Source organism: Ptychodera flava, chromosome 4 (genome assembly GCF_041260155.1).
Source record: "Ptychodera flava strain L36383 chromosome 4, AS_Pfla_20210202, whole genome shotgun sequence".
NCBI lineage: Eukaryota > Metazoa > Hemichordata > Enteropneusta > Ptychoderidae > Ptychodera > Ptychodera flava.
Genome location: NC_091931.1, coordinates 36,620,731 through 36,647,220, shown reverse-complemented (window position 1 = coordinate 36,647,220; position 26,490 = coordinate 36,620,731). Strand labels below are relative to the sequence as shown.

The window sequence follows — 26,490 nt, the reverse complement described above, 5'->3', positions numbered from 1 at the left end:
GCTGTTCGTTTTAACCATTGCTGATGGTAGGTACACAGGATGTTTTCAGCTTTCATGGAAGCTAATTTTCATACGGTACCATCCGTCAATATGAAAAGCTCTTTTATCCTTCATCAAAGTTTTGCAATTAAGAGAGTGGTCTCTAGCCTCAACACCCGTATATGTGAGATAAGCATGCATAGTTGGTGCGACGAAGCGCAGACACGTTCAGGAAATGAGCCTGGAGACTAAGTCGTATTTTTTCCACCTCTTTTACTGCGGCCGGGTCTCGGTAAAGCTTGACCTTACGAACTTCTGGGGCATGAAATGACGAACAAGGATGGTGATTTTGCAGGTACGCCAAAGCCTAGCGGCCAACCTGGCTGCCCCTTTCACTGACGTATAATTATCTCGATGATCTGCATTGTTAGGACGTCTCATCCGCCTGTGTACCGTACTATCACGTGATGTCGTTATGGTCATTATTTAGGACTTTATGTCGGTTTCCTCCATTGTGCAAAATGTCTTTTATTCGCATTTTAAAAATCATTATCCTATGCCCGTAAGAAGCAATGCCAAATAAAAGGGAGAATCTGGCGTGCGTCAACGCTGTCACCCGTACAGTGCTGTCGGTAACTCCCTACATTGTGCAAGATACAGCGTTATATAGTTTGGTGTTCCACGCCTCTCAGTTTACAACCGTAAATTGTCGTATTGTTGGTCTCGTAACCTGTTTTCTTCGCGGAGACGAGGAATGTGCAAAAAACATAACCTTTTAAGCGCAAACAGACCCTCCACCCAGTTATACAGATGTAAGCCCTCACAGAAACTGTTGATATTGTCAAGCAGGGCGTTTGATGATGTCTTCCACCAACATTAGAACACAAGACACAATGACATGCGTCAGTCATCATTATCTCCTGTTTCTTCGGGAGATTTGCATATATTTTCTTTATCGTAATGTCATGACATAAATTGCGTGTAATTTCTGTTTTTCTCTTGAAATTGCGTGTTTAGGATGGGTAGTCACGTGACGGAGTCTACCCAGTTCGACGAATAAGTAGTCTTCCAATTACCATAGGGCTGTTCAGACACCGACAAACGTTTCCATGGTGATGAGTAAAAGGCCAATGTCTTCGTCTACGCAGGGTTGCTTTAAACGGGTCAAATTTACCCTTCTGGGAATTGTCCGTTATATAGTTGGAATGGGTCTACCTCTTGGCGAAGTGAAAATCCTACATATTCATACGACAACGCCGTCGCTTTCAATTGACATGCATAGTCATTAAAACATTGCCCTTTTGGTGAATTTGACATAAAATAGAGACCGTCTGAAACTTCATCCAGTGATGTTATCTATTATAACCGATTGATTTTATCTCTTGTCCGTCATTTGTTCCTTTGTTTAAATGAATCAAAACCTTCATCTGACGATAATCTGCTCTCGTTTATGTAAATCTGAATGTTAATTTGTACCAATTACATGGCCCGCCGGCAGACCAGTGTGTCTTCTAAATTTGGGTTTGTGGACGATCGCCATATTGTTTGATTTTAGAGAACGTCGTTCTTTGGCGTTGAAAACACTCGCAACACGTTTTAGTACTCGTTGTTTCCCCATCGAGGATATCATGTCGTAACCCACATAATTAATAAAATACGTTTCTTATGCTAAGTTGCCCGCGATGAGTAAGAATATATCCGTTCCACATACGGAATCACACCACATGAATCAGCGAGTTAAATGACCCAACTTAACCCCGGTTTCTCAATATATGGTCTAGGTCCCTTTGCTTTTATTTTTACTCTTCGCTAAGAAACATCTGACGTACTTGTCTCCGAGGGTATTGAATCTATTTTTTGGTTGGAAGTTAAAACTATCTCCTCGTGTTTCAACGTTATGCACCAGATGGATCAAAGCGTTGATGATGATGTGCACATGTGCGAGGCGGGGTCGCGGACAGGAAAAATGATATGATGGATATATGTATGGCGAACCAGCTGTGGAAATACATTCGCGACGGCGTCTGTTGTTTCATTTCAATAGCGGGAGCTGAGTCTGTGAAACGTACACAATCCGTGGCACAATTCGGCCAACCAATAAACCAATTTGCATTTTCAAAAAAGAAAATCGAAATGGAGCTAATTTTCAATTTTCAAATGGTTTTATCATCTTGATTATTAACTTTTAGGCCTATTTCTAAATTTAAATCTTTGGGCTGAGATTGAAATATAGGAAACAGGTGTATACTGCTGTGAGGATGGCACTTTACGGCCATTCAAATTTCCCTCTGACAAACTCTATTTCCCACAATTCGTATTTCCGTTTTTTCAATTTCCAATATACCAAATGTCCGATTTTCCCATTTCATTTGGGGCGTGGCAGCTGATAGTATCTATCTTTGGCCTAGGAATGCATCAAATTGTGACAGTTGTTTGCGCGGGCAAGTCGATCAACGGATAGAGTAACGAACATACAAAGAACAATAGTGTTGCGGCCGCCGGAAAGGAAAGTCCGATATGATCAGTTTGACCTGACCTGCTGAAGTTTTGCGCGCTTCCCGTCAACGTCGCAAACTGGAACATTGTGTAAATTGTGACAATCATCAGCCCAATCAGAGCGCGGCATCCACATTTAATTTTATCTGATTCAGCTGTCAATCTTTGTACGCAATGATGTTCTCCTCATAATGATCTAAGTAACCAATCATAGTTTTAATCCGTATGCCGGCTCACTTAATAAATTGCACCTGTTCCAACCCGATCAAAATCTTGACCTTAAAGGCGTTTGATATCATGTTTGAGACATCATCGTCAAACAGTTCGTTCAGAGATACCACTTGCCCTGGGCAAAACATTTTGGAGATGAACACCTATTTCGCGGTGACTTCTTCCTTTTTCACCCATTTCTTGAATTTCTTGCGGCTGAACGCACCAACTTAAATTCATTGCCTGAAGTGCACGCGCACTCTACCATCCAAAGAACAGTTTTTTTCTTGTCTTCCAGTATATATGTGAGACGATGTTAGGGACTGGCCAGTTTGTTCAGCCTCGCGCGCTCTGTACGTACGTGTGTAGTACACACACTCCAGAGCTTGCAGAAGCCGTCTGAGATAGCGTTCTACATTTGCACTATAAATCGGAAGAAAAAATGTTGATATTGCACTAAAACGGTCACTACTCTGACAATTTGGAAAAGCAGCTATTGTTGGCGTGGCAGCGTGCGCCGCTATGCGGGTCATCAAAAGGCGGGGTTGACCTTTTGATGACATTCGTAGCCACGCACCCTATCCCGCCAACATATAGCTGCACAGCTAGACAATTTGATGTCCCAGTGAAGAATGTAAGATGTATAATAATAAGATTATCACGAAAATACCGCAAAGGATGCACTATGACATCGGCGCCGTGCATCACCCTCCGCTTCGCGTCGAGCGATACGCTACGCCTATGTCCTCGTGCATCCTTTGAAGTATTTTCGTAATAACCTCATATTAGTAAAGTTACGCGCCCAAAGGGCGCGCCGAAAAATGAAACTGAATGATGAAATTCATGGCTAGCACGATGCATTTTAGGCAAGTATGAGCCCATGTCGAAATTTAAAAACACTGTCCCCCTAATTGGGCATTACAAAATAGGTGACCCCATCACCAAAGTGAAAAACAGGGTGACCCCCATGAATCAACCGGCTTCCAAGGCCGAAGAAACTGACCAGTCCCTCATTCCAGCTAATTTTTAAAAGCATCTTGTGCTAATTATCGTAAGCCCCGCCCCAGTACATTTGTCACACTGAGATAAATGTTACACCTTAATTCCAATTCGATACAATTATTTCCGCCATAGTATGAAAAGATACTGGGCCACGCCCCAAATGAAATGGGAAAATCGGACATTTGGTATATTGGAAATTGAAAAAACGGAAATACGAATTGTGGGAAATAGAGTTTGTCAGAGGGAAATTTGAATGGCCGTAAAGTGCCATCCTCACAGCAGTATACACCTGTTTCCTATATTTCAATCTCAGCCCAAAGATTTTAAATTTACAAATAGGCCTAAAAGTTAATAATCAAGATGATAAAACCATTTGAAAATTGAAAATTAGCTCCACTTCGATTTTCTTTTTTGAAAATGCAAATTGGTTTATTGGTTGGCCGAATTGTGCCACGGATTGTACACGTTCACTGCCTTCGCAGTCAATGAAATGAATGAATCATGCATGCAGACACACACACACACAAAAATGACATTGCGAAATTTCAATCACCGTATTCGATCCTGAGATTTGTAAATCATGCCACCGTAGAAAACACTGCACTCTATAATTTTTAAGTTAAAAGCCATTTAGAATATTTGATTATGAATGAAAAAATCTACCTCGTTCAATTCCAATTATCTCCTTAATTGAAGAATGAATGAAAGTGGCGGTGCAGACCACGTGCATAGCGTAGGATTTTTGCACACTCTATGTGTGTAATATAAATAAAACAGCAAGTATGCTGCTGCCAAAGTATCCTTGCCGTGCCTCGGAAATTCCATCCCATTGTCAACTCTAACATCGACGCAAAAACGGTCAGCAAAACAAATCACAGGGCAAATAAAATTCGGATACCCATGTTCCTGCAATTGCAGTTCAATGCTACGGTTCAGTGTCTGCAAACCTGAGGCCCAGAATAGGGTTGCTATTTCTCACTGTCATAATGGATGGTGTATGGATTTGTATGGATTGAGCCCGCACACCTAAAATATCTTATATTCTTCCTTGCAGAAATGCCATCTGCAGATACGGCTTTCTGCTGAGAGGGGTCACAAAGACACCAACGTGCCCTGAATTTCATCCGGGTATTCCAGTTTTGGAGCTAGTGACACGGTACTAATCAGTTTATCCGAGTGCAGCACAGCGAATACGTTCGATCAGGGGATGTGATTAAAAGCTAACTTCTTTGGCCAAGGAAAGAAAAATAAACCACACTGCCTTTTGTTTGAAGTATAAAGGCAACGTTATGCACATGTTGGAAACCATTGTTGACAGAATGGGGAATATTAACATTGTGTGATATGTAAACCGGCGCACATTCCAAACAGTTAGACTTTTTTGTTGGTTTAGGCTTTACAACTTCCCTGCAATATATTTTGCAACAAAAACAACACTAACCTCCCGAAGTAAACATCGGGGTTAATTAAAACGCCAGTCAAGAATGGAAGAGTTTGTAATCGTCAAAATCAGCGCGCAACTTATTATGTTAAATGAACTCTTTACTGCAGGAAGTCATCGTCTGTTTATTAAAACGAAGAGCATCGGAATTTTTGGAGAGAAAACAACTCATCTTGCTGACATCCGGGGAATTTCATTCGGAGCAGACTTGATAACTTCGTGATGGATTATCTGCGTCTACAGCTTAGTAATTCTGTATAGAAATTGCTGAGTACGCTGAAGATTTGAATGCCCATGAACGTTCCACCTGGTTGATGTCACAATGGTGGAGCGCTTAACATTGACATAAAAAATGGATTTTGGGGTCATTTATGTCCTTTGTTCACATTTGAAGACAACAGTGATTATATTGTACAAAGTTGAAGTAAAAATGGCGTCCCTTACCTGACAGTGGCGAGTACGTCCAAAAGTTTAAGACCTGGAATGAAAGATCAAAACAAACGGATTAGAGGGAGCTGTCTCAGAGAGATGGTTGGTTCTCAGAGCACTAACTCTGACTGCTTTCACACCGACACAAACAATGCCACTAAACACAATGTGATGGATAGCATTACAAGTGCCAACCGGGTGTGCAATACACAAATCTTGGTGTGTTGTGTCTATCTAAGTTTGGGAAACAAGGGACCACCATCTTATTTACGTGATCGTTAGAAAATAACTGGATACCCACTCCTCCAAATTCCAACGCTGATGGATTTCCCAGCTGACCAGAGCCAAGTCAGCCACAGTCCGCAGAGCTGAAGCGCCGAGTACAGCCAAGCCAGCGGTGTCACAAGCAAATATAGCACCGGGTTGAGATACTTACGGGGAACCCGAGATGGGTCATAGTGGAATGCGCTGTTGGGGGTCGGCTCGCTCTTAGATGTAATACTAGACGCGCGGTCGCTATGGAGTCGACATGATATAGACATCACTGTAGCATCCGTACATTGAGAAGATGCGGCGGATAAGGGCGATGGATGTGTGGCGATGAAATCTACGCAGTGTTAGCTGCATGTGGCGGTTACCTAGGGGGAAATTTCGCGGGGTTTCCATCCATCACACCGCACTCGCGAAGCCAATACTACACGGCATGCACGCATTTCATTGACTGCATACAGTCATCGGGTTTTAAGTCAATTACGATGAGTCGAGATGGACGGTTCCACTTTCGTACAAAGAGGAAACCAAAATCGCATCACCTGCTTATGACATATAGTGTATGCAGCGAGGTGGTCCATCAGTTGAAATAATTTTGATTATTTTTAATTCAGAGTGCGCCATCTTCCGTAATTTTGGTAACTGTTAACCACCTCTTGTATCGTAAGGAACACGTGCATTTCTCTTTACAGGTCGCCGAATGCGGCGTTGTACAGCTTTAATAGCTAAGTGAATGAGTCATCGACCACTGTCAGCCATGTGTATATGCTGTTGTCAAGACTATTTTATTTACTTGGGGGCAAATTGAGACGTGATACCGGCTATGGCGGTTCATTTTGGTTACCTACTGATGAAATTCTAACGGAAATTAATAGAAACATCAATTAAGACTATAAAATATCAGATTAGTTCGCACTCAGAATGCTTGGTAGAGAGACATTCGCAACTGACACGTTTAAATGTATATACACCAGTTCATTCGTCGAGTTTTCTTGTTCCATGACCTTCGACCTGTGCTCCCAAGTTGACCCCTTCAGCTGAGAGGGAAGACACATTATCTTTTGACATGCAACAGAATCAAGGGAATTGGGGTGAGCGTAGATGTCGGCCACTTTTAGCTTGTCGGCAGTTATTCCCGCTGCGGGCCGACGTCGTCATGTACGAAGCGAAAGAGATGCACATGTCGCAAAAGATGCTCAAACACCGGATTTCGACCTAATCAGAGTGCCCAAAAATCATGAAAATAGTGGCTCGTGTATCTCCGAGGCACATTTGTCTATTACCGTGAAGATCATATTGTCTGCTCAGTTCACAGCTAATACTTTGAAAGGAAAGAGTTTGACCTGGAAAGAGAAGGGATCTGTCGGAAACCCGCGATGGATTGTATTGAGTTGGTGATGGCAGCGTTTCCCATGCACGTTACATCGACGACTTGAGGGTCACCACAATGTGTTTTGAAGGAACACGAACGTATATATGGGAAATGAATACATGGCGTCTCCTTCCGTTCTGAGTATATCATTTCCAATGAAATCACAGCGGTTTTGGCTGTCATATTTTAGCAGACGAATGGCCGTGTCCCTATCGAATTACTGCGTGAGAACTTCCTACTCGATTAAAAATGATTAAATGCATCAGGGATTACGGATGCATGTGGAGTTAATTGGCTAATTAAATGGTAATATTGGCAGGCGACTAAACGCTGCCACTGTGACTCGGGGAAATCGATCCATTGTTGTGCTGAGATAACAGATAAATGCCAGTTTTCGCTCCATGATATATAGGGCTGTAGGATCGATAACTGTGATTTAAATTGTCTATTTGACTTTACGTACTCAGTTGGCGAGTCCACAGGATAACGCACCATCACGTATAGATTAGTAATGTTACGTGTGCAAAATGCTGCACCTACGCCAGACCTGTTTTGAAATCAATCAATCGATTTTAGTTTAATACTTTGAGTTGCGGTTTTACTCGAACTGTAATGAACACTAAAATAATATGGACGCGTTTAATCGTCTAGAAACGGCCTGTCATTAAAATCAAAAGCTAGTTTATTGCAGACATTCGGCAAAACTGCTAAAACCCTGACAATGGTAGATTATTGCTCTCAAGCGGACTTTAAACCCTCTGTGTGACATCCGTTTCAGAGATCTGTGCCCTTCCCATGTCTTGCTATAATCTGATAGGCCAGGGTGTGTTTGATGAAAATGCTGGAATGTTTGGCTTTGCACCACAATTATTTGGACTCTGGTGACGGATGACTGTCTTTTTTTTTAGAAGAACCATGTCGAGACCTCGTTCATATTGATGGCGTATCTTTTATTGGCTCAGCTTTTGCGTCGGACAATTGATGGCGCATTTGCTATGAAATGATTTAAGCGTTCATAAAGCACATGAATGCTGTCAAGGGTTAACGACGATAAACGTTTACGCGCCACAGAGTTGGTTCTATGATCAATATTTCACTACCCTCTGTCATTGACTTCAGTGTTTTTCAAACGTTAGCGGGCAGATCTCCATTCGATGTTTCACAATCGCCTTCTCCAGAAGGCTCCACGAGCTGTATGTTTGGATTAATTTTCTATTATCTTTGTTCAGGTTTTTCAAAGGCAGTTCCTTGTTCCATTCCAAAAGAAAGCATGTCGGAATTTCCGGTGGACAACCTGTCTCAACGGCCTATTTTGTGAACAGTGTCCATTTTAGTGTTCAGAACTGAATATCAGTACTCACTAGAATTCATTTATCGACAACATCAACGCAACATGTGCACAATGCGCTGTGTCCTGAAGGATGACACTTTGTATTTCAACTTACTATGGGTTGAAGAAGAAGAAAATATACTTGTTTTCTGGGACAAAAATTAGAAAGTCTACATCATACGTTACAGAGATATTACTCCCTTAGCTTCGACGTTATGAACCAACTTCATAGAAAATCCAATTAAAGAAAAATATTGACATCCTTGGTAAACTGATGTAGTGTATGCTGAATAGCTAGGGTTATTCTGCTGACGAAAGTTGTAGTGCTGCAACCGAAAATTCCAGTGACTAAAATCTAGCGTGTTGAGATCATAAGTTCAATTGACTGTAATTTGCTACCAACACACATGAATTTCCATGCAAAAAAGATATTTTTAAATTTGCGAAATTTTGGTCCTGACGTAAACATAAATATGTTAGAACGCAGCATGGTTCTTGAATCATTATCTGACAGCCATGACTAGATTCTCGACTAACATTTGATATTGGAGTACGATTCCCATTTTCTCTTTTCCAACTCGGAAAAGGAAGTCTCCATTTTACTCGTCCAAAACAAAGTATGGGCGGAGAAAAGTAAAACCCACTCTGGAGCTCGGAGAACTGTTTGTTCAGGCAATACGAAAGAGCTCTAGCATGTCAATACGCGGGGGGGGGGGGGGGGGGGCTTGCTTCCACCTATGCATCGGAGACGATCAACCAATCAGTAGCACGAACAGTATAGATACGACCAAATGAAGTACGCTGTTAATTAAATGACACCGTCGTTGGACTGATAACAGTGGAGGGTGTCACTCATCTCTAACTCAACGAAAATTGGTTAATTATGTTATGAAATTGTGACAAATGGAAATAACGGCATCGAGTTGATAAGTCAACAAGCATCTTTCGTTATGGAACTGTGTCTTACGTTTGAAAGTTAAACAGACATTTCCCAAGGTCACAAACGATTTGCTTCAAACTTTATCTATTGTAATCGGTTACTTAGCGTCTCCCAACAACCGAAACCTCTATGTGTACATTACGTGCCGAAATCGAGAAAGACATCTTGTCATGACGGAAGTTGACGTAACATCCAAGAACCCACCTTACCCGATAAGCCTCTCGACTTTTTTTCTTTTTAATGTCACACATTTCATAGTATTATGAGAAATGGAGGACGGTTGTTTTTGTTTTCGAATTCGATAACAGTCATTGGTACCACCTGTCACAGTATCAACACCGATGTGGTCTGACCTGTGGACGTTGTTCATTTGTTTCATTTGTAATGAAAGAGAGGGCCGCAGATTGCCATGATACTCTGGTATCGCTATGTGCCTAATGGAAAAGACATGTGTTTAACAGGCCCTAAATACCGACCACACCTGGTCATATTTGTTTCTTGCGGCGTTAATACAAGACTGTCAACCCTAAAAACACGGGCAAGTGGCTTTTTCTTTGAAATAAATGCGCTCGGGTTGGTTCAGTTTTGAAAATCGTGTACAAAGTAAGTCTTGGCAATCGCGCCGTTTGGCATCACTGCAGTAGTGGAGAGATTGTGTGTAGTACACGCTAGCTTTGCCCTCACAGGTACTCCATTAAAATACACAAGAAACTTGACCTTACCTATGAGTTCATTCCGGATACGAATCCTCTCTTCGAGTTTTTCCGTCGATAGAAGAATGCTATTCACAAACGTTAGTATAGTAGTCTTGTAGTCGGGTGTCTCGGCCTTTTCCAATTCCTGGATAATAAGGCTGAACCTATAGCGTTGGCTCTTCGTCGTCTGTTGATGAATCAATAAGTAGCTTTTTACATGTATAAATTTGTATAAATAAAACAGCCTCGTTACAAGCACAATTTTCTAGTGGTGTAGATCCGTTTTGGTGACGGTTACTTTACCCTGTTACACATGTTACGGTGAAAAGAAGTCAGGTAGCTTCTTGGCCCTTTCTTTAATGTGTTGATTAAGTTCAAGGAGTGGGATTGGCCCAGATATCTATCGGATGTAGTATAGTGGGCGTATCAGAATGAAGGAGTTGATATTTATCTTCCGGTGAAGTAATTACTGATTGACACACAGTTCTTTCCCTCTGTTACTGCAAGATTTTGTGAGGATATCACCATGCTCTGTTCGGTATGCACTACGCAAACGTCGACGTCACCTGTGTGAACTTTAACAAGATAACCCCGATTTCTATTGTCTTAATTCGGGGCATGATTCGTCGCACCGTGACACAAATCCCACATGCATTAAACTGAATTAGCGTACCCGGTGCGATGTGAATAGCTATAACAAACTTCGTGAGGGAATATTTTAATGTAGTCTTTCGGGCTGGTCAGGAGAACTGATGGAATGGCCTTAAACTCGCACTTCTTTTGCACAGATTTTAATTGATCCTGTTCAAACAAGTTCCCATGTCTCCGGAGCGGCATCTGTGTTTGCCTTTCTAACCGTGGCCATTCCATCTACCATCTATATGCCGAAAATGTAACAGCGCCACCTTTATTTGGGTAAACCGCAGCCGATCGAGTTCACAGCCTTCAGAGTTTTGGCATGGGCAACTTGAAAGATCAAGTTCGCGTCTACATGAATTTTGTGAGGTCAGGATGAGCGTATGGTTTTTTAACTTCCGGTCCACATAAAGTGATCTTGACATACTTTTCCTCCAAGTGCCGGCCAACAGGAAGGGAAGGTCACTTTTTGCTTGCCTAAGCGTCGTTTGTCACTGGGCAACGAAGCCTGTCTAAGCCGGAGCCGACAACGCAAACGGATGTATAATATCAGAGATTCTCAGTGGTCAGCGATGTCTAATCACCGGCTGTCAGACTCACAGATATTTAAATTCGAGATTTCAAGATCATGGACACAGGTGAATAAGTCTTTACTTAACCCTTTGAGTGCCGTAATTTTTCCCACCAAAATTGGGTGCAACATTTTACCAATTTTATGATTTTTTTCTGTATTTGTTTCAATAATTTTGGAGCAAATAGACATCACATTTCAATGGATACAGATTTTTATCAAAATTTTGGCAACATTCTGAAAAAAATTGATTGTGGTATATTTTGTAAAGGCGATAAAAAATTGGTTTTGGCGCTCAAAGGGTTAAGGAGACACGACATCATGGTGTATAACATCCGTGAGAAACGCCATCGGACATCGTTATTAATTGGTAAATGGGATCGCGCAAGCAGTAATAGATCTTATACTACATTCTAATGGGATGTAATCCGCTGAACAGAAGTTTGGTGCCTAATCAAAGGTGACGTTTTAAGGATTAATTCAAAGAGACAAAAAGTAGATTATGTCGTTTAGCACTTTGCAGAACCTTTGGGTGAATGTGTAAAGACCGTTTGATTTCTTAGTTGTCATGTCACAGTAAAATTGAAACAAAAGTCTAGAGCAAAACAATTTCTTCTGCTTCGGAATTTTGTTGACAGAAATGGCTGACTTATTCGACGGTTTTATCTGTGTTTGAGCTGCCACCTACGTCGGTCTGCGGTAATCAATGTGTGGGCACGTCACTTCGAAACCATGGCGGCGCAGACCGGCGGGTTGCAAATTGTTTGCATCAGTTTCTCCCGTCCAATGTCATGACCATGGCTGAGCCTGGTTTTGGTTTCTTGGAGTTGATGATCTTTAAGACTTTCCGTAGTAAAACACATGTACACCTCCGTGTCAACAAAACGTGACGTGCTGTTGGTGAATGGTAATGATAAGTAAGACAAGCAGAAAGATGTCGTTGCACAAACTAGTCATGGGTCAAAGGTCGATATCCCATTGCTATGACAACAGCGAATAAACGTGCAGTAAGGCCGCACAGACAGATACTAGTAGGTTGATAAAAATACCTGTGCAGATAAGGATATGACATATTTATTTAGACACAGGATGGAGAAAGGTCAGCGGTATGCAAATGTACTGGACGGTCCATTATCAATATTTCACATTGCGTCATGCGTTGTCCTAAAAATCAATTTTCAATGCTTTCGACTGATTGGACCATACAGTTTTAGGTTACTAGAACAAACTTGCCGTTTTGGCAGAATTTTGCCAATTTGTTATCGTGTGAGATGTCGGTCCTATTGGTGAAAAAGTCGAAATTCACTGAAGAAGAAATCGATCTTAAAAGCCCTGACAAAAAAACAAGTTTTTTATCCAGGTCTGTACTTACAGACGGCGAGAACGATGGCATATTGTTAAGCTTGGATATATCTACTCGAAAGATGCGCCAGCATGGATGTTCTCCCAAACTCAGAAAGAAACTGCAACTTGAAACGTTACGCGTAGGCTACCAGGAGGTTTCATTTGACACTCACATATTGATTAAATCCACCATGGTTGATTTTGAGAAGGTATTTCATTGGACAGACAATACTGACAGTGACGTCGTTATTTTACGAAAAATATGATTGTCAGGGTAGTGGTGAGTTGCCACAGACATATCAAGGAACGTTGCAATCATTGCATTAAGTTCTACAGCCCATCCTTAACTATTCAACGGTGACAATGAACTCCAGACGAAGGACTTTATTCCGATGGCGCACATACTTATGAAGGAAAAATGGCACTTCAGTTCTGGTAATCCTACTTCGCCTGGATTTTGAGATCTTACGTTGACCCTGTTTTTTTCCATTAAGTCCCCTTTCAAACTTCGTGAGACGAATTGCACAGAAGGACGTATTTTTACTCATTTTTGCAACAAGGTGAAAAGTGTGCGAAGGCGTATGACGTCATTATTCTACGACCAATTATCAAGCGGTGAACGAAAAAGATCGGGCGTCAATTTGTCATTCAACTCAGTCTGCAGACAGTTTTGAAAAGCAAAGCTAGACTATCCGTACCTATTTTCTGTTCGTTTTTTTTAAATCAAAGAGACAAGGGCTATGGAATTTCACACATTGTTGTAAATAGACAAGGTGACTGTCTGAGTGTACGTAATTCCGAGTTTTTGTGTAAAAATACCACACGCACAAACAATTATCATGTTACGTTTTTCCGTTAAAAATGCCTCCTGTTATCTTTGGAATTACTTAATGCCACATCCTAAATTTCAGTAGTGGGTGGCTGTGGCGAAATAACATTTTACCAAAATAATTTATTGTACGCTGACGTTGTCACAGCTGAACTTGGTCTGAACACGGAGGCAGCAAACAGGTATGTGGCCTACCTCCACGGTCTGAGGCACAACTATGGAGCATTTGGTTGATACTCTACGCGGAAGGGCATCTGTGTTCACTGCAATTACCGATTGCCTCTGATTTTCATCAAAGGAAACAGGAAAACCCTGTACAGTGGAACAGCATTCCCTTGATCTTCGCGAGAATCTCTGCAACGGAACTCGAGAACACGCTAAAACTGTTCAAGCCATTGCCCGTTGTTGACTTACAAAGATGAAAGCAACTATTTGGACATTGTATAAAATCAGTTACTGTCCTGGGAAACAATAATGTGAAAGAAGATCTCGTCGAAATTGGTTGCAATCTTAATACTTGGATTCACAAAAACGCCCATTTTTTCGTTGTTCAGAAAAGGTTTCCTCACGCACGTGAACAAACAAACAAACAATTGATCCATTTCATCCATAGGTATTCCCAGCTAGAGTAATCGCCACTATAACAACTGTTATTGAAGCTACAACAGAAACTAATATTGATACTTTCATATAAATCATTTTTATTATTGTTTTCTGGGTCTACTCATCAAGTTAAAACGAAACTGACGTAACGAAGTATACAAAAGATAACAAGCATAAATAGATTGCATTTTAGTGTGTTTTTTTGTTACCAAATAACTCGTCCATTTTCTCAATTGCCAAAGTTGCTTCCTTATTCAGAGTTGTAATTTTTTTTAAATGTCATGTGCACACGCGACGAAACACGTTACACAGAAACTAAACCCGTAGAGTTGTCATATAACTTCTGACAGTGGACGAGGATGGCTGTAGTCTGCACACGACATACATACACCATTAATACGTGTCATTACTATCTCAATGTCAATCAGTACGATTAAAATCTTGGTGTCCCTCAAAAGCGATCAGTAAACACAAACTATAAAACTTTTTTCAATTCAAATTATTATTGAACCTTAAAGCTACTGGGGCACACGGCTTCGCTATGCTTCTGAAACTTGTTGTTTCTTTTCTTCTAAAGGTATATTTAATCATTTGCTTCAGACAGGTCATCCAATGTGCCTTAGGGCAGCTGTTGGGACAAGGGATGTCCGGCCTTTTTTCTTCCACAGCAGAATTGAATGACACTACCTGTCCCGTAACTGTTTATGAATGTTTTCGACACATTAGCTGACTTTATTTTCCAATGCCTGCAGCGTGTTGGAACGTTCAAAATCAGCTCGTGACAGCTTTCCTTATTGTCATGGGATATGCATTTTTTCTTTCCACTGTAAATCAAATCGTGGCGACAAGTCGTTAAATATCATCTGCGCTGGCCAAATGCTTGCTGTCCCCGTTGCGTTTTTAGCAGACGAAAATAGAACAGTCGATATAGTTATAAAAATCCTATAGCTTTTTTCTGGTCGACATTTGCTAACGCAGAAATCTGGCTCTATCGTTGAAAACAATGGAATTGTACCGAAAGTTATTGCTGACGTCGACGGGGTTAGGGTAACCAAACGCCAAACTTCCATTCTTCGACGTCTTAGAATCTTACCGTCCAACTTTTTACAGCTCTGAAAAGCGAACACTCCGCTCCCTTTAATGTTGTTTACGGAGCACTTGTCATTTAGTTGAAGCATTGGATCAAGGATTTCTTGTCCATTCACTGTGCACTTTTGATCTGAACCCAGACCAGCTGGGTCTTTTTTGCCCGGGCATCTTGTGTCAGTGGCCGTCTTTGGTGAGAGGAGGGGCTCCGGGTTCAATGTTCCAGAGGATGTGATACACCGAGAGTGGGTGTCCACTTAAAGTCAGTCTAGGGTAACCCTTCATTCACATCGAATAATTGGCAAGATTCCATCACGTGTGACTTGACCGAGGTTCCTATGTAAATGTTCACCGGGTAACTTTCTTTCTCTCCCGGGGCAACGACGTCATCGCTCGGCTGAGTTGATATACTCGCAAACAGGTGGCATCTCCTGATAATGAAGTCATAATCGCTGAAACCGTACACCCCTCACTGGAGAACACTTGCCCTGCGGTTTTTCTTCACGATTGCGATGCGTGCAAAACGGCGCATTTTTTTTATGTAAACGATTTGACCTGATGGAAAGTGCAGCCTCTGGTGGTTTTTTTCCAAGTCGGTTGCTCCACGTTAAACTTTCCCTCAAGAAATGATGCAACTTCTGAAGAAACGCCACAACAAGGGAGTGACACTGTTACCAAAGTAACGGCAGCCATGGCAGTAAGGTCTGCCTTCGTACCCTTGAAGGCGTTTCTGAACCAATGTTTCGCTCTTTGTCAAGTTCCCTTTCATTCGTTTGAATAGCCGTTCGGGAGGCAGATATTTTAACTTCCTTTCATACTAGAATGGCCCGCTTCTTTTGAAAGTCAAATGGTATTTGAATCATGACAATTTCAAACTAATGGTAAGAGTTTCGCCAAAGCGCTGAAGGAGTCCTCTTTGAACGTGTCTATCGACGTGGCGGCCGTATTGTGTCTCCGGCCGGTTCCAAATATAGAAAACGATTTCCTTTACTTCGAAGTTAAAATGGATTTGTGTTTGCACAATTCTAAGAGAAGTCTTTTGCGGATTCAGTCTGAATTGAGTCCAAGCATTCAACAAGTGCAATAACAGATGACCGACTTAGTTGAATGTTGACAACAGAAAAAAAACCCCAAAATATAACAAGGAAAGCCACGCATTTCGCGAGCGGGACTGGTTGAGAAGAGACCGAACAATTTTTGTTGCCTGTTTAATAGTCACCTGCCTGTTTAACAGTCAGCTGACGTACTGTCTGCCCTGGCCTCAGTCAGACCTGTGCTCTCTTATTTACTTGCTACTGTCGATGGGGATTTCACTCTTATTTGGCGAAACATTTACCGCCGTGTCCTTCCTATGCTGTCCTCAATAGACGAATCACCCTTTATGTACCCAGGTAGACGTGGCAACCCCCTCAATTGTCAGATACACTCATTGGTAGGCTTTCTCTATGTTCACGGTTTACACATAGGGGATTCAATCTCCGATGATGACGATTAAATATTTAAAAATGAAGATAAATAAACATATATTTGGACTCAGTAAATTTGTTGTTATTGTTGTTGTTATTGTTGTTGTCGTTGTTGATACTATTTGCAGAAAAGAACAAAGTATGCGCTGCAAATTTCAACACAGCCTAACTATACATGTGCGTCGCAAATTCAATACAGCCTAACTATACATGTGCGTTGCAAATTCAATACAGCCTAACTATACATGTGCGTTGCAAATTCAATACAGCCTAACTATACATGTGCGTCGCAAATTCAATACAGCCTAACTATACATGTGCGTTGCAAATTCAATACAGCCTAACTATACATGTGCGTTGCTGCCTAACTATACATGTGCGTTGCAAATTCAATACAGCCTAACTATACATGTGCGTTGCTGCCTAACTATACATGTGCGTTGCAAATTCAATACAGCCTAACATTAGGCTGTATTGAATTTGCAACGCACATGTATAGTTAGGCAGCAACGCACATGTATAGTTAGGCTGTATTGAATTTGCAACGCACATGTATAGTTAGGCTGTATTGAATTTGCAACGCACATGTATAGTTAGGCTGTATTGAATTTGCGACGCACATGTATAGTTAGGCTGTGTTGAAATTTGCAGCGCATACTTTGTTCTTTTCTGCAAATAGTATCAACAACAACAATAACAACAACAATAACAACAAATTTACTGAGTCCAAATATATGTTTATTTATCTTCATTTTTAAATATTTAATCATCATCATCGTCATCATCGGAGATTGAACCCCCCTATGGTTTACATGCTATAAATCGCATTTTTGAAAGGTGGGGGGGGGGGGGGGGCTGTCTTCCACCGAGGAAGAAAGTATTTGTTTCACATAAGGTGCGTGCGGTTTGAGTGAAATTTGATGATAATGCGAAAATAACATAGATTTGCAGGAGAGTGAAAAGGTTATTTTTATATACTCCGTTGAATTCAGGCGATGATATCCACCGAGAGAGGGGATAATTTACACACGCCGCCTCTGACCGTGAGATTGTATTAAAAAGACAACATGGAATGAATATTTCGAGACATGGAAGCACAGCATTCCGAAAGACGCGGTATTGTCGATATAAAGGGGGATGGGTCATATAGATTCGTTTGGATAAACAATTGTTTGTCATATTGTGTTAGAGCGAAAATTCCCCCACCGTTTGCAATGGTAATATGCTCAAAGTTTCTAATACAACTGAGGGCAGTTATCTATTGTCATGATAGTATATTCTTGGTCTTCAAGAAAGCTAAAATTTTGTATAAAACGATTTCTTTTTCCTCTTCGCAAGCTGCGTTGGGAACAGTAGAAATTGTTCAATTTTGTGTCGGCAGTTTTGGCTTCGAACTCCCCTCCGTTATTAAGGTAGAATGCACCTCGGGGACAGACATTCCGACTCTCAAACTTTTCTTTTCTGGTCTACCACTTGTGGGGGTTCATTTTAAAGCCCTCGGTGTGAGAAAACTTATCGCAGTCTTAGTTTTTCGAAAATCGATAGTTTTATTTTTCTCCATAGACAGGGATGGCGGCCATTTTGAATTTCAAATATCGGTAAATCTTGGGTAATTTGTTTCTCTGGTACAAAAATTTGCACGGTGACCCCCTATTTTTAGTTTTGATTTTGAAAGACAGTGTTAACATATTCCTTTAGGAAAGTTTGAGCAAAAATTTAAGGCTTTCACTTTCAAGTTCATACTAACTTAAGGGCAAAATTTTGTGCCACACTGTTTGCAAGGCCGAAGGGGTAGCGGGTTGTGCTTTTTTCTGAAATTGTATTTGGCCATACGGTCTCTGATTTGACAAAGTACGGGCGAACTGTAAGGCATTGGGTTAGTTTCCCACATCCCTAGGTACCTTAAAATCACAATATAACATTGTCGAAGTTTGTTTGCAGTGCTTGTTCCACCATATCTGTATATGTAATGTGTGCATACACTATCCTCGCTGACCTGTGGAGAGACTGGCAACTTCCATTCTAATACGGAGATTAGAAAATTCATAAAGCGACGGGGTACGTGCCGTTACCGGAGAGAAGACCATCGCCGCGGCCACCTTTCTATCTGCCATGGACGGCCGAAACAAAAGTCATCTCTGCCTTCTCGGGATTGAAATTGGTCCGGTTCGGAGTTCTAGCTCACACTTTTACGGAAAAGCTGTCGTACTGGGCGGCAAGAAATCGGCAGCATGGAAAACAAAGAAACCACTTTTCGACCGTTATTCAACGAAAACTAAATCAACATGACCGGACAACTTCGCATCTCAAACTTTTCTGTTTGTTTTTGTCAGTACTGTTAGTTTGTTTGTTTGTCTGTCCGTATGTTTGGTCTGATTCGTTAAAAAAAAACTCATTGTGTGAAGTGCGTCGGGCAAGGTGAGTTCGGATTCAGAAGATTTTCTACAGATGGCATTGTTGAAATCTCTTCAACGTTGCCTTGGTTGTCGGTAAGAAACCGCGAGGGAAGTTCAACAGACGTACAATTGCCATCTGACCCAGAGACTGTTCTCCGATTGTCAGAGCTGAGACGGGCCTCTACAACTCCGAGTAGGTGCACTTAAAAGAGGAGGGTCCGACCCTGAGATATCAGCATAGTTTGCATTGGTGATCAACATCCGTAAAAAAGTAGGGAAAAGAGAAAAATGCGACATAAAGAGGCCACTAGGAGTGGTGTTGAAAAAACTCCGATTCTCTATAAGTGACTGCAGAGTGAGGACAGCGCCTTTTCAAGGAGCTGTTGTTTTTATCTCTGTCTCGCTGTTAGAATGGCTCTTCCCCGGAGGCCTACGGCACAAATGTCTATCTCGCCGTTTATATATTCCACCAGTACCCTCTCAAGGGAAGGCTGGGGTCGGTCGGGTCGGCTAAGGTGTGCCATTACACAAAAGATCGTTTTTTACAGGGGCTCTCCGTGACTGACAATTGTGAGGACCTCTTTTACCAACAACATATCTCAGAAAGCAAAGGATATTACTTGAAAGTAGACACAGAACGCGGAGGGGTGGGTTTCAGAACAAACTGAACACGACGTGCCTTGTCCCCTTCTAACTACTCAACCTTGACCTAATTATTCTGTTCAGTTTCGGCTATCCTCACATTACCTTTCCAATTTTCCAAACAAGACGTGAAAATAGAGTCTCTTTCAGAGGGCCAAGTGTTTGTTCACGGTCACTTTGGTTTCTTGGGTCGCGTTCGCCTCGTTGAACCTGGCCCCGTTACCTTTAACACATCTGTCGGATTTCGGTCACCAAGTTGACACATAGGGCACATTTTTATCCACGGGGCGATCTACGGCGGCACAACACAACAGATATTAGGGACGGGTCATTGGATCGATCAGCGTTTTTCCTTCAGAGCGAGAAGGGCGCCATTTTGTTTCTTAAATACAGGGGGTGCTGTGAGTTGAATACAAAAGGCGCTTTAAGAAGTAGAAGAGCAGACAAGAGAGCAATTTTCTATGATTTGAAATGAATGGATTGTGACACAGGTGATGGCGACATGTTATAGTGAACTTGGATGTACAATGGCACGACGCAGCAATTTCACTGGCAAGGTCGCACATATATCCTTCAATCCTCTGACGACAATACCGAGTATAAATGTTTCACTTTCATCCTTGTCAGCTCTGCCGCATGTGTCCATTTCCTATAGTAAACTTTCCCAAGTTTATGTGCGACCTCGTCCGCCGACGTTGACCTTTGGCAATTTTAATGTGCCAGAGATAACAAGCATGTATCTGTTTTTGGAACAATACTCCATAGCCAAGGCCAGCCCATTTAATCCTTGACTTTCAACCAAGCCCCATATTACCCTCTTCACCTTGAAAATCGGAAAGTTTCAACGAAAAACAGAGAGCAAGGCACATGCCCCGCAGACGCACGGGTCAGGAGGGCACGCCACCATGCATCATCGGTATTTTAATTTACTCGAGACGTGACCGGGCTATTGCTAGGAGTGGACACAGGTTCTGAATTTTGAAGGAAGATGCTTTTTTTTAGACTGGACACGCTGCACGGTGGCATTGAGTTGGATTCAGTACTTCATCGAACTACAACGTTACTTTGCACGTGCAAGTAAAATTGTCATTTTCACACATGAGTGAATTTACATCCCTCTCCACACAAGAAGACGGTCAATCACGTCGCTGGAAGATGCCTTAACACCTAGAGAATCTTAGAACCATGTTGCATATAGAGCACGACTTGAAACTTCAAATGGAGTTCACGTTGTTTTAAACACCTCTGAAACTCCGTTTTTGAGGGTCAATTTAAATCTTATAGCTCTTGAGTTTCTATCGATCGGTTTTCAGACAATTGATACAGCTACACTTAGATTGTAAAATTTCCTTGACCTTTATCAATACTTGCTTTAGGAATCTTTGACTTGATTCGAAATTCGTAAATCACTTGTTCTTGAGTTCTTTCCTTTTCACTCTCGATCCGCGGCATGTTTTAGAAAACACTTTACGAGCCCTTGGCACAAGTACGTTCATGCCTTTATAGGACTTTAATATAAGATCTCATAAAACGCTCTAACAGTGGATGCTAAAATTCACCATACAGTGTGGACTTATGGGTGATCTTTAAATACCCGTATTATCGCCTTGCCCTTTCTGTCCGGCTTCATACGACAGGTAATAAACTCTGTCGTCTTTGACATTTTGACCGTGGTAGGTGACCTGCCCCTGCACGTGGTGAGACAGGCGGTGACACGAGGCCAAGAACTAACGGACGCCAAATCGTGAACCTGTTTCAAATCGTGTTCCTTTGGATTTCCCTAGTCCTTCTTGTTTCAGAGTCTTAATGCGTGGAAAAATTGGTGTGGAGGATGATGGAGAGTGAGACAAGATATGAGAATATTATGACACGGAGTCTCTCTCTCTCTCTCTCTCTCTCTCTCTCTCTCTCTCTCTCTCTCTTCTCTCTCTCTCTCTCTCTCTCTCTCTCTCTCATTGTGTCTTATCGGTCGGCCTGTCTCTTGGGCGGTCATGTCTGTCAATGTCTGTCGCTTTATGTGTATGCACGTGTGTGTTTACATCTTCCAACTTGATTGTCTCTATAGATGTTCGATAGGCGTAGATGTACCTGTATGGTGGTGAGATACTGAAACCTACAGATATGTACGAAGAGACGTCGATAAGGCACACGTAGGCGAAACGCTCGGACGGTTGTGGCTGATTTGCCTTCTCATTGTGTCAAATTGATGTTACCACCTCTATGGAATATTCCGCTAGCTCAGTAAATGATCCGAATATCCTACGACTATTCAACCGTCCTAGTGAGGAGACGCTGTTTATCGAGGTATATCCCTGTGGGCACGTAAAGTTGATTGGACCCCGGTTTGTCATTGGCGAGACAATTGAGAGGCTTTACACATTTGTCATAAAACGTTCAGAAAGCTCTGACTCTCGCCTCAGATTGCGGTACCCGCTGTTGACAACCTCTACGTAAGAAGCTTTAGATCACTGACACAATATAATTGACAGCACCTTAGTGTTGAGGTGCCACAGCTACTCGTTTTATGTAAATTCCGCTGTTCATTCTACTGTTTTTTTTATTTTGCTTTGCGTGGACATTAAAAGTCTCTTTTGATAACACACACAAAACACATGGAACATACCATGGAGCCACCACCGTAGAATCTTGCCGTCACAGGGGCTGGTGACGAATTGACAGTGTTTTCATGTCAGTGACATTCCAACAGGACACCTTGGTGAGTATTCTTTTGTAGGCGTGCATTAACTTTTGTTGGTAATTGTCTAACGTGTGAATGAATCTCACAATCTGGTAATTTCCTCCAAGCAATATTCGCCAGTGCCAGAATTCGCCATCCGAAACTTTTCTCGCTGTTTTTCCGGCGAATTAAGACTAAATTCTCGGCGCATGGGTATTATTAAAACTCTCGCTTATCACGTATGGCGTTTTTAAGACTGCCTTCGACGGAGTGCGTCAATATGTTTGAAAACTTTTGAAATCAGATGTACTTATTGACGGTCAGAAATAACATCCGACATAGCCATTGACTCGAGTCCCCTGTAAACCGTGCGGGCACATCTGGTACCTTCACATCGCAAGTTTATGTTTGTCTTTGGCTGTTTTGCTTGTAACGGTCATTTGAAAGAGTAATCATAATGGCGTGGCACTTGTCGTTGAAACCTACTTAGATTGGTCCATTATCAATGAACTAATACCGACCCTATAGGTCAACTGTGATGATACGAATGAAGTTGCACATTCTAGTCTTCCACCAGTGAATTTAGGCAAGAGTTTATAGCCAGTAACGGAAAAATAATACACTGGGAAAAAAAGAAAAGCACAACGGAAGTGGTAAATCCATTGACGCCTCTGTTCAGCAAACGGGTTTTGAATAAATAACTCCGACCAGAGATACAATGTTCCACACATGTATAGAAAATCAGCCCCCAGGGTATTATGTCATAACACTTTCCTTCACGGAAGGAAATAAAGTTCATTTTAATAAGACGACAGACACGACTAACACCTTTATCTGGCAGCCTTCTGTTCTAACAAGGTCGAAAAGCTAACATAATTTATTGAAATGGTCATACTCAAGGCGTTCTGGTATTGTTGATCTTTCTGTTTAAACCCTTTCATTATTTGCTCCCGCGTTGTCATTGTTTCAGTTTGTTTGTTTCTTTTTGTACACCTGTTGCAAATCTTTCTACTTAAACACATTTAAATATTAAGAGAATGGACACCTGTTTTATTTGAACTATTTATGCCTACCATCTGAACAAACTGGTTGCAACTGTATCGCGTACACACGTCTGTATATATATATATATATATATATATATATATATATATATATATATATATATATATATATATATATATATATATATATCTTTCTATTTATCTATCTGTGTACGTATTGTATGTATGTATGTATGTATGTATGTATGTATGTATGTATGTATGTATGTATGTATGTATGTATGTATGTATGTATGTATGTATGTATGTATGTATGCTTGAAAACGTCTCCCCCCCCCCAATATGCAAATAGGACATTAGGCATTCCTTCTGTTCCTCGTTGATTGATCAACTTTTCGTCACAACGTCGGTGTGGAGTACACTTACCAAACATAGGTAATCCCACCAGCGTTGCAAGACATACACATTACAGTTTTTGGTTTCCTTGCCCCCGTCATCTCTTGGCGACCCCCACTGTTTGCTGTTATCTTAGTAACACTATGCCTGGTACAGACTCTTTCTGCCCGGTTCTTTCCACGCAAGTGGGTATGACACTGCCCGAAACAATTTTGTCTGTATAGTCGGTCCCTGGGTCCCAATGATATATTTTTATATATACAACCTCTAAATTTGCACAACTGAGGCTCATGCAAATGGCATACCCACTAATCCATCTTCACCTTGCTCGACACTTCAGCCTCTTATCAGACAAACGCATCCTCGTCACCAAATGAAAGCCAGCCACTTAGACTCGTTCAGTCAGGAACAATCGAGTTGAAAAACAAACCTACTGTCCGCATAAAGCACTCGGTGCGGTCAGATTGCAGAAAGAATCGAATATTTGTTTTGAAGCATTGCTTTCAGATGCAGGAGGTCACGGAGCGTCTATGGCAGTCTGATAGCTTTGACCAGGCCACCTGTAAGCCTTTACTCGCCAAGTGGTTTTTAGGGGGAAAGTGTGTATTTACGAGCATTGGACATTCCAGGGAGTAAGCCGTACGGAGACGAAGTGATACAACCTTTCGCACATATTTGATCAGATATATCTCATTGATGGTATGTAATGGGCGCTTGCTCCAGGAACGCGTTTGTCTGCTAGTAACAGTCAGTTAATTAAAAGACAAACTCCAGAAGTTGATTTTTCTCCAATAAGTGGTGACAGGTAAACACGCATCTGTGTCAGACAGCATGCAATGGTAACGGTTGACCGGGCGATATCTCGAAAGGAGCAAGTTACTGAGCGTGCGCCGACAATGGTTGACCCGGTTAGATCCCGGACTTTTAGTTACTCTGTGTTCTGCGAGTAAACGTTTACAATGACGCGACACTTTTACTATCATATAGCAAATATAAAGATGGCAAAATTTTCTTAGAACGCCAGTTTTCGTTTTAATATACTTCGCGCCTCGAAAATGATTTTCTCAAACTTTCCTCAAGCAAACTTTCAACCATTCTCTTTCAAAAATCAAAAGTAAAAATTAGGGTCACCATGCAACTTTTGGTAATGGAGAAACAAATTAACCAACATTTATACCGATACTTGAAATTCAAAATGGCCGCCATTCCTGTGTTAATAAAATTCCCGATTTTCACATAACTAAGTCGGTAAGATCTTTATTTACTCCATAGGCTTCAAAATGAACCCCTACAAGTGGTAGGCCAAAAGGATATTGTAAAAGTTTGGTAGTCCGAATATCTGTCCCTGAGGCGCATTCTACCTTAAAGACAAAGGATGAGTTGCTATTTCAATAGGTTAACGTACCTTATAGTGCTCAAGCGCTTCCAACGCTCTAGCGTATCCCTCGGGGGAGTGGACGCAAATAGCGGAGAGAAGTTCGTAAACTGGTTTCTTAACACTGACATCTTCGGTGTCCAGTCCTGTGGGTAAGAACATTTAAGGGAATGGGGTTAAATGGAGTTAACTTCAGCGGTATGAGAGGAATTATAATAAGACTAGTGTACATTACACTTCCGATATCTTGAAATATTTCTGTAGTTACCGAGAGTGCGGCACAAGTCATCAATTATACGTACATTGGTTGCTATTCGCTATGTTGCCTTCAAAAGCAGCCGGGTTATGATTTCGGGCTTCTTTTACAAATTTGACATCTACTTCTGATGTGGTTAGCGCCGCCGCTGAAAACGACCTTGGATACTCCCACCAATATAGCCCGAGCGATGATTTGCATCGCTTTGACCGAAAAGATCTTTAGAAAACCGCGATGCATTGACATCGTATAAGGGGGACACTACTTCACACTCAGGACTGTTTTGCATGCGAGCCATTGGTGGCAATTTGTACAAATGCAAATGACTTTATGGACCAGGGGTTCTGCATCTGGTGCCAAGGGCGGATAAAACTGACAGCTTCTATCATCGATACGTTCATTAAATGAACAATCTACCGGTCAGAATAGAGCCGTCTCTCCCGTGACTGGCGTTTCTGATGATGATTTAGTTCGGTCACGGTTCCTCGCTCCTATCCTTGTGATGTAATGCTACACAGACAATGCACTGGGAGGGAAGGAACGTCCAGTATTCCATTTCATCCGTAACCCGCAGACCTCCGGTGTACACATAGCACACCTTCTCTCACTCTTTGCCATGTTAATTCTGGCCTTTTATTTCGACAACTTCCTAAAATATCACGACCGCACGGAGCGGTGAATCCGGTTGAAGAGGCAAAGTTAATCGGGCTTACTGTTAAAACAAAAGGAAGAAATTAACGGCGGTGTTGTGTGGTGCGCATGGGGGTCTGCCCCTTGAATGAAGGTCTAAAGACCAGTTGGAAAGTTGCCCGCATTAGTTGGGATGAACATCAACATTGATTATACTGACAATGTAATCAATGCAGAATGAACTCTATGTTAGGTTGTCCAAACAAAACATAGCAAAAGATTTCATTTTTACACCGGCCAAAGCCATTGAAGAGTTTTTGAAGCTCTCGCAAATAACAACACCCCGAGTGCAAGTGACGCGACCATCTTGGGGGGAAACAAGCAAACAAGCCCTGTACAAGGATGTAGTTTGGTG

At 41.7% G+C, this 26,490-nt stretch overlaps 1 protein-coding gene across 7 annotated transcripts in view; it reads right to left on the bottom strand.

Moving 5' to 3' along the window:
• LOC139131630 (uncharacterized) overlaps positions 1-26,490 on the bottom strand; it is a 77,486-nt gene that overhangs the window by 19,871 nt on the left and 31,125 nt on the right. For 6 of the 7 annotated variants that reach the window (XM_070697761.1, XM_070697763.1, XM_070697760.1 and 3 more), the window contains exons 3-5: positions 25,220-25,335; positions 10,192-10,351; positions 5,573-5,606 (exon numbers count right to left, since the gene is read on the bottom strand). In XM_070697761.1, coding sequence (XP_070553862.1) covers positions 5,573-5,606; positions 10,192-10,351; positions 25,220-25,335 — 310 coding nt within the window. Of the gene's footprint in view, positions 1-5,572; positions 5,607-5,858; positions 6,115-10,191; positions 10,352-25,219; positions 25,336-26,490 lie in introns of those variants that run through there. The other variant, XM_070697766.1, reaches the window with a different exon arrangement.